The 9,682-nt window shown below is 40.6% G+C and overlaps 1 protein-coding gene across 2 annotated transcripts in view; it reads left to right on the forward strand.

Annotated features, from left to right (window-relative positions):
- Positions 1-7,002, forward strand: part of znf804b (zinc finger protein 804B) — a 58,611-nt gene extending 51,609 nt beyond the window's left edge. For both annotated transcript variants that reach the window (XM_032559306.1, XM_032559305.1), the window contains one exon: positions 1,967-7,002. In XM_032559306.1, the coding sequence (XP_032415197.1) occupies positions 1,967-5,795 (3,829 nt within the window). In that variant the 3' untranslated portion in view covers positions 5,796-7,002. The remainder of the gene's footprint in view (positions 1-1,966) is intronic.
- The last annotated feature ends 2,680 nt before the right edge of the window (positions 7,003-9,682 follow it).

The raw sequence follows: 9,682 nt of genomic DNA on the forward strand, positions 1-9,682 counted from the left end.
CAAAAACTATCTCCCATAACTGCCAAACCTGTAGATTCCCAAAATCATTTATAACAACTGGTCTTACAACACGAAGTAGGCCAAAAAACAACACATCCTGCACAAATCTAAAAAAAAACAAAAAACAAAATTGAGACCACATGAAAAATAAAATGACTATCATCTATAAGTTTGGAGAAAGTTTTAAAAGGCATTTCTAAGGCTCTGGGACTGCACCACACCACAGTGAAAGGAATTGTCTGTAAATGGAGAAAATGTTGAACCTTGATTAACCTTACCAGGAGCAGAGAGATCAATTACTCATCCAAAAGATCATAAAATAACACAGAACATCTAAACCATTGCAGATATCGTGCCAAGGGATGTTTCACAGGTTGACCCCATTCACCACAAATACAGATGAATAATAATTTAAAACAACTAAATATTAGTAATTCACAAAGCTGAATGGTCAAAATTTTTTAAGTTTATACATTAATGGTTTGAGAATGTGAGAAAAACTGCAGACACTGCTATTTTTCCCTTTGGAACAGACTGCAGTGTTCCTCATGGATTTGCATGCTGGGAATTCTCCCTTTTTAAATGCACTGTTTTCTTTTTAACACAACTGTATATCACAATTGAAAAGGGGATCTGTGTAATGTGAGTTTTTTTACCTTCTAATTGTTTCATATATAATATATGCATTCCTATGCTTGCTCATGATTGAGTAAAGCAGGCCAAACATTAGCATGATTATTTCTCATGCCCCTCATAAATATAAATAACTTGGCAAGGGTGGCATTAGTTAAGCCTGTCCTGAAGTTGCAAGGGTGTGCTCTGGTTTGCTTTTGGCGTATCACTTTGGACATTAATTACCTTGATTTAGAACCACGAAGAAATTAACTGGACTGCACCATTCTTCCAGAGATTTTATCATTTCAAACTTCTGACTTAAAATGGTTCTCTGCTGTCATTTAGTTCCATTTTATTTTAACGAGTTTGTGCCTATATAGCACTTAGGGCACTATCCATCTGCCTAAGTTAATGGCAAACAAAAATACCTTAAATAAATTTTTAGAAAGAATAATTCTTAGAATTATTTCTAAGATTGCAGTGAAAGTTTTTTCTGAGACCTCAGCTCCCAGGCGTTTGTATCCCACTGCTTTTCTGCTGCAAATTTTTCACTTAAATGTTATACGAAAACATAAATGTCAAAGATGGGTGGGCTTTGTATTTAAATGGGGGGGGTATTTTGTAAAATTTACTTGTTTGAGCTTTACATCATATTATGTTATTCCCGCATGAAAAAAAATACCTGGAGTGTTGCTTTCATTATTTTATGCTTGCTTGAGAAATTACTGAATCTCCTATGGCAGCCATTCAGAGGGTACTTGCTCTCACTGAGCACTCCTTTTCCACATAGCTCTTACTCTAAGCTGTAGTCTCCAAGTCGAGCTTCAGCCTCACAGAGCACCTCTACCCAGCAACCCCGCCACTCACCTCCTTCAGACTAGTGGCAGCAGCAATTAGCAAACACTTGTGCATCTGCTGAGTTTATCATAAGAACTACTTCACAGTGCAACGCTCCTAATAACGTTGTAAACGGCTTAATGTACAAATGTGTTGAAGCCAGACTGTCAGAAAGAGCAGAAGCTTCTTAAAGAGACAGAGGCTAAATTTCATTGCTTTAAATTGCAATGTCAAATTTCTTTTGAGTTGTTTGATATATACAGTCTTTTTACAACAAGTGAACGCAACATAGTTACTTGATTGTGCTATAAAATGGTACTATGTGCCTGGAAAATGCATAATACTGCCCCTTTAATTTAATGCATACTGGGAATCAGGAATAGGAACCGTGAACATCAAGTAGTATTTAATTCAAGAGGCTCATAGATTAGATTTTAAGCAACTGTTAAGTCATATATCTTGATAAAAATCAAGCTGTAAATAAAATATTTTTCTGTTTTTTATCTTGTTGCAGAGTTCCAAGAAGGACTTATGGGCTAAGGCGTGCAGTTAAAGCTTTTAGTCAGATGCAAGAAAAAGATGTGGACCAAAGAAGTTGCAGCTCAGAGGACAATTCTAAAGCCTGTGACCAACTCCAGCAAATCACTACTACAGACTCCAGGACTTTCAGCCATCAGTCTGATCATTCTTGCCAATCTCTTTCACAAATATCTTTAGCCACAGCTCTACAAGAGTCTCCACTGATCCATTCACCATCTCACACAGACTCTCCAGCACTGCATCCACAGTCTTGCCACAGCTTTTGCCCCCAACTGCCTTCCCCTACAACAGGGCGGATGGGAGGCAGGCTCGGAGTGTCCTTCTGTTTCTCTCGGAGAGGGCCCAGACTAGAGCCTTCTGCCTCTGTCTTTTCTGACCTGGAGGAGGAGGAGAGAGAGAAGAGAAAACAGATGAAGGAAAGAGTAAAGGCTATAATGGAAGATATCGGCAGAGAACGAGGGGAAGCAGATGAAAGTGAAAAGGATAAGTCCAGCTCTGACAGTGTCTTGCTAAGGGACACGCAGCCAATCCCCAGAGAGCTTGCAAGAAAAGAGGAACAGATGGAACGTTTTCCTATTTCTGCTGCAGTCAGTGATAATCACAGCCAGGACTTATTAGACTCACAGTCGCAGACCTCGATGACCGTATGTAGCACTGCACTGGCAGTGTCTCACATGGACACCAAACAGAAAGACAGAGTTGCAGAAAGACACCAAGAGACACTGAGAAAGAGGGCGGGAGGTGATTTTCTATACGTGCAAGGCAAAGACGGTTCAACCCGACTACGATGGCCTGTCAGTTTGCTTAAATTTACCAAGTCTCAACCACAAATCTCCTACAGCTGCAAGCCGCTCTGCACAAATCTTCGACCTGCAGAAAGACTCAGTGAAGATCTGCGAGAGTCGCAACAAAAATTGTTGTGTGTTCTTTCAGGTGAATTAAATCCATTTGTGCCATCTGTTCATACAGCAGATACACATTCCTGTTTGCAAGGACAAGAAAGACATGAGATTAGAACACACAGACAGGTAAAAAATGAGCAACATATCAATGTAGAGACAGAAGCACATCTGCTCCTTGAAAACAAAAACCTTCCATCACCTGAAACAGAATCAGACAAAGGAAAGTGCATGCTAAGTGAGGAAAATTGCGAGGGGGCAGCCCCCCATCCATTTGACCCTACTCAGAGTGACAGCTCTGACACAAACTCACAGAATCCTCTGGGAGGCAGATTAGAGGGTGCAGAAGGGATCAGGAAGAGAGCCATCACAACCCTGAGCTGTAAATTAGAGTCTGTCACCCACCCTGGCACACAAGGGATGTGCATCAGCCCGTCCAGGTGTGAATGTGGGAGTGAGACAATACACAAGTCTGCCAGAGAGCCACAGTCACATGTGGGTGTCCCAAAAGTGTCACCCAGAAAGAGGAAGACCAACACAAAGAAACACAAACTGGTAAAGAAAAAGAAGAAGAAGGATAACAAAGAAAGGTCCTCAAAAAACCAGCGATTAGCAAAGTGCAAAGTAAGGAGTGTTGTCTCTGCAGTTTGTAGAGCAGTAGACACTGAAGAGACATGGGCAAAGAAAAGGAGACAAAGAAAGAAAAGGGTGAGGGGGGTGGCTGGTGCAGGCAGCGACTGTCTCCTGGGGAGATGTGTGGCAGAGCCAGTATCTGTCTCTGTCAGAAAGAGGAGGTCTCATAGGAGCCACTGTGGTAAATTCAAGTCAGAGCTGGACACTGAGCAGACAGAACCATACAGAGTCTTCACCAGGCTCAGAGAAACAGTAGGGGAGAGAGAGCGAGCAGGAGATACAGCCGCTTTTCCCTGGCGGTCCCACTTCTCCTTTCGTTCCTTGTCGCCGGGATGCAACTCAACACCGTTTTGGGAAAGGGGTCACCATGGCAACCCCAGGAGTTTCATTGACTTCTGTTACCCTGACAACAGCTGTGGTAGCGGCCCGATGAAAAAGAAAAAACTCTTCCACAGGGACAGAGAATTCATTCATGGTGAGAGCTGGAAATCAGGGAGGCGCTCAGGCTGCAGAGACAGAGGCCTGACTTTAGACCCCCAACAGAGGGAGTGGACAAGAGGTGCTTCTGCTGGAGGCAGTCAGGAAGGCAGGTTAAGGACTGGATGGAGCCCAAAATATAAATCAGCCGAGTGGGATCATGAGAGAAGGCTTAACCCAAGTCCTTGCTGCTGGAGCAAGAGACATGAGAAGCCAGAGGATGTAGACTGGGACAGGAGCAGCATTGACAGGTGGACTTTTGGCAGCAGTGATAGCTGGGAAGACAGGGAAACAAGTAGGTCCATTTCATGCACCAAGTCAATTTGTGACAACAGAGACAGCCCATGTAGCACATGGAGGTGTGGAGGCTCAAGGCGGTCAAGTTCAAGGCACTTCTCAAGCCCTGAGTGGTGGGCAAGCCAACATCCTTCCAACTGCCATATTGCAATAGGTGCACAGGGTAGTAGATGCCATAGCCCACGTTCCTGCAGCCCCTGTAGCAGTACCAGCTTGTCAGAGCTAAGCTGTGAGTGGAGCAAAAGCAGTACCTGCTCAGGAATCACTGTAGATAGGTTGTCTGTCAGCTCATGCAAAGCATCGTCAATGTTTGCAGACATCTCCCTGGAGACAAGGAAGCACAGCAACCCCAAATTCACTCCCTCCATGTTGTCAGTTTCCCAGTCATTCCCCCAGATTTTACGGCTAAAAGGGCCAAACCTCAATTGTGACAGAAATCACTTACTGCTAAAGGAGACAAGTTCACGGCTAGACCACTTACCCTCTGCTTCCGATGCAACTAGCATCTCAGACACAGCTTCTCCAGAGTTACATCCTAGTAAGACTCTGCCACAGGCAGGGTCCAAGACGTTGACTTTACCTCTCATTGGAAAACTTCCTGCAATCCAAAGAAAGGCAAAGGAAAAAAAGGGTCTGCTGGAGAGGAGTCTGGAAAAGAAGAGAGAGGAAGAAGCTAAGATCCACGAGGCCCTTGGAACAGAGGGTGTCAGTTCAATATGTCCTCTTAACACTGCTGAGTCAAACGCCAGCAGTATCCAAAATCTCTGTCTGCAGGAGATTAAGACGGATGACAAACACACAGATGTAGAGACCACTACACCAATCAGCTTTTCAGCAGAGGAGATGGACAAATATCGTGTCCTCCAGGAGCAAGCAAGAGAGCACATGCAGAAAGTCCTGGAAAAGATACAAGAAAGTCCAGATATTCACACAGAGACAAGCTACACACATGGCACACGGACAGATAGTTGCTTTATTTCACAAGAACAATATAAACCTGTGCCCCTTCACAGCCTGATGGAGCCTCAGTTGATTCATCCAGATTTGTTGCAAAGACAAGTTCAGCACTCATTCCATGTCAGTCTCCCACTGACACAGGAGAGCTTTACACACCCTGTGACTCTGGGAGTTCCTAACCCCAATCCACTTCCACCTTCCCCTGCTCTCTCCAATCTTCACCATATCATTTTACAACACACAGCTCTCTCTATGGACCCCCATGTAGCCTCCACTTCCAGCACATCCACTTCTCTTCACCAACATTCTTCCCCACTCTCTCCTTCCCTTCCTCATCCTCTTCACTTTACTCCTTTCCCCATCACTTCCCTGCTTCCCTCAATCTTGTTTTCCCATCATCCCATTCCCTTCCTCTCACATGCCCCAGCTTTCCACACATCCCCTCTAACTCCACTGTCCCCAGTATCCCTGCAACCCTTGAACTCGCGGCCTTTCATAGACCAATCATGGCCAATGCATTTTCAACAGAAGGCAATATGATTTTCACAGAGTTGCTGCCATGGTTATTAATCTCTCCTGGCAGCAAGAGGACAAGGGGGAATGCTTAAAGAAAAGTCTGAAATCTTTTTTTATTTCAAATTAGGCATTTGTTATTGGTTTCCTCGTATCAGCGCCAACACTTACTCACATACACACTTCTATGTGTGCATATACACCAACAAGTATTGACTGATATCAAATGAAAATTTGTATCTCCGGTTAGCCTCTGCTCTGCTGCTACTGACAGTAGGAAAAAAACAGACTTTGATTCTGTGCTTTGACCATCATTTCTCATTCAGGCCCAGAATAAAAGGAAAAGGTACACCTGCTATTCAAAGACAAGCTGGGCTTGTGTCATCCTCTCTTTTTCCTACAGAGCTACAGGCAGACCAGCTGCCTTTTGAAGTACCCTTCAATCCAGAGACAGGGTAACAAGAGAAAGTGATAATACTCCCCGCTTATCTCCATTTCATACAGGTTATCTGGGTTAGGCTGTGACTTTCGACAAACAGATAACATACCAAGGACCAGAGGGGGATGTGGCATGGCCATTTTAACCTTATGTGAGCTCTCTGTGAGATAGGAGTAATCCTGTCCAAAGACAAATTTACATCATGAAGGACACAGATTTATATATTTGAAATCATTAAAATAAAATATGTTCATACACTAATGAATCCCCACTTAATGCATTTGTTAATAGATGTCCTTTTACAACTTAAAATCAGAGACATGGCGTTTTCTTTTTGTCACAGTGCATTTAACAGTTCATGAAGCTGATGTTATATTAAAGTGTGAGTGACAATAAAGGGACTTTCATGCTTTTCCAAAATCTGTCTGACTCTTGCTGATCATGTCATGTTTTGCAACAACATCTATGTAATGTGTGCCCTCTGACACAGAAGTCCCAACAGTCTTATAACACACAGTAGCTAATGCTGTTCTCCGTTTACTTCAGAAATTGGAAGTCTAATTGGCAGTACATCCAACTTCAGTATGTTTTGGTTGCAAATCCAAAGAACCACAGGATTTGCTTGCTCTTTTGCTTAGTGATTAGTGAAACACTCGTGACAGAATATACTAATCTACATGGCTGTATTTAATGCACTTAAACACAGCAGTAAACACAGCACAACTACAAATAAGAATCTGATCTGTATCCAATTAGATTCCTAATAAAGACATTTTTAAATAATTTGGAATAAAAGTCTTTGAAGCTCAACTCCACTTTGTTCCCTTACTACTGTCTTAGACTTCATGTAAACTGTAACTACAGTAAGCTATGTGGTCACAATTTGCACACCAATTAAAAATAAATCACAATCTATTTTCACATGAACACCTTAGCAGTCTGAATTGAAGTCATGCCCACTATTGTGTTGATATACACATACTGTTTCCAACACACAAAGAAAGCCTTGTAGCATCTGACTCTGCAATGATATTCACAGTTAAAGGAGAGATCTGGTCGACATGGTTTGCTCAGTTTTTTTGCGAAGGAGAACTATATAGTGTCCAGCTGAAAAATCAGTCATTACATTTTGTCTCAAAGCAAAACTCTAATTGATATAAAACATACTTTGCTGCAAGTTGTCTGCATATTGCTAACTGAAACAGTACTGAAATGTGACATGATACAAATTATCAACAAGCTATATTAAGAGAGCATAAACATACCAGAATTAACGTACCATGACAGCAACCTGCCCATGAAAACATCAGCAAAATCAAGATATGAATTTACAGAAGACTGTGGCTGATGAATCAGATACATTTTGAGAAAGAAATGATGACTTTATTGATACATTTTTGAGTATGAATTCAGGCTTAATTATCGATGTTTGAAATTTTGACAACTGTGAGTTCCAACAGGATCACCCAATACACATCAAAACTTGATTTGAACTGGATGAAGCTGGTAAACATGAAGCTTCTGGAGTGGTTTCAATTTTAGAAACAAATAATGAAGCAATCCACATTTTAGAAGATGTTGTCAGAAGAACAATATCTTACCTTTCTTAACATAGCCTGCCTTGCAATGGAGCAGCAAATCAAAGCTGTCCTGCAGAAACTCCCAGTGGGACAACATGTCTGTAGCTGTCAATAAAAATGGACAAGAGAGACTGCAGTAACTGGAACGTCAGTGGTGGTGAGTGAACTAAATGGGACACAATCGCAATAATGATGAAGAGCATGCAACACTGATGAAATGCAGTGTGTTGCTTCATTGCACTTTAAAGCTGCTGAGGTTTCAAGCATATATGAGAATTATTTAAAGAAGTATCAGACTGAGGCTAAATGACTATTTATGATTTACCCAGATCTGTATTGGGAACAAAGTCTTTTGATGGGAGATTATACATGCTAATCAGTTCTGTGGTGAAACATGCTTAAAAAGCAACAAATTCACAATATGCGAGGTTGTTAACACCTTTTATGTGTGAGTCAACCAACTTTTGGTTTTGTCTTTTTCATTTGAAGCAGGATATTCCTCTGACTCCTTGTCACAGGGTGAATGTGTACAGAGCCAACTACATTTATATCATCCCTGGTAAAAAATAAATCAATAAAATAAAGGCAGTATTGCAGTAGCAAATCTTCCACTGAAAATTGTAGAATGATCCAACTTTTAAATTGAGTGTACTAAATCAATAAGGAAAAAAATCCATACAAGTAATAATAGTTTTTAAACAATCACTGTAGATACAATTATTGGCACCCTTGCTGTTACTAATTTGTGCAACCACCTACTGACAGTAGAGAAGCACTCAGAACATTTCACATTGTTGGAGTATATAGGAAACAGGATCTTTAGAGAATCTCTCTTGATCGTTCAGAACCCTGCGTCCTCTCTCATGATTTCTTCAGCTCTACTCAGCTTTCTTTATTTCTGGGAACTGAAATTGCCACGAGAAAAGATTAAATTTGTGTCTTTTTGAAGCATTTCTGCGCAGATTTGGCAAGTTCTATTATAAATCAATATGACTACTAGCTTTTAGTTTTCAGATAGAATCCAGTGTTAGAATCCATTTCAACAAGGTTTCAAGGTCCTTTGAAAGAAAAACATGCCCAAAACACAGCAGACCCTGAGTCGTACTTTACAAGCATTTTTATATTCCAAGAATAAAAGAAGTCATGGATTACAAATTAGAAATTTGAAGCATACAGTTTAGCTATGTTACCCACCAACCTTGGACGGGTTCAGGTTGAAGTGTAAATTTCGTTCTTTCAATGTGCGACTCTGCGACATAGAAAAGATGAGACACACACGTTGAGATTCCTTTAGCACCTAACAGGAAGGTTTATTCGTCTTCTGCACAATGAAAATAATCCGTATACAATACTTCATGCATCAAATACTTCAGGCATCACTGAGTAACTCCAACAGATAACTCTTTGATTCAGCACATCACAAACGAGAATTCTCTTAACATGCTCCATTTAACGTTATGAATTTTATGAAATGACAAAATCTATTCACAAATGGCTTTTAATTCTCAAAACCATATTAGCTTTTTTTAGTTAGTGCTTTAACTCAAATTTTTTTCTCAGAATTTTTTGTATTTTTAATTATCAAAATAAATATATTTAACCATATTAAATAGCTTTTACAACTTTTATTTTGCACAAATAAAACGTACTATAACATTTAAGCATTTTAGCTTTTAATTGTATTCATTGTTTTAAAACAATAACAGTGTGTTATTTCTTACACAAAAACTACTATTTAACCACAAAACTGAATAAGGTGTAATTCGTCTCTAATGCTGTGTCTCTTTACAAAGTTTCACATATAGGCAGCCATTACTTACTCACTGGATGTCATAACAATATTGTTTCTCTGGGGGGTTTTTTTTGCAATAACCTATACAGAAGTGTCAATTTTA

This window comes from Xiphophorus hellerii, chromosome 3 (assembly GCF_003331165.1).
Source record: "Xiphophorus hellerii strain 12219 chromosome 3, Xiphophorus_hellerii-4.1, whole genome shotgun sequence".
In the NCBI taxonomy this organism is placed as follows: Eukaryota; Metazoa; Chordata; class Actinopteri; order Cyprinodontiformes; family Poeciliidae; genus Xiphophorus; species Xiphophorus hellerii.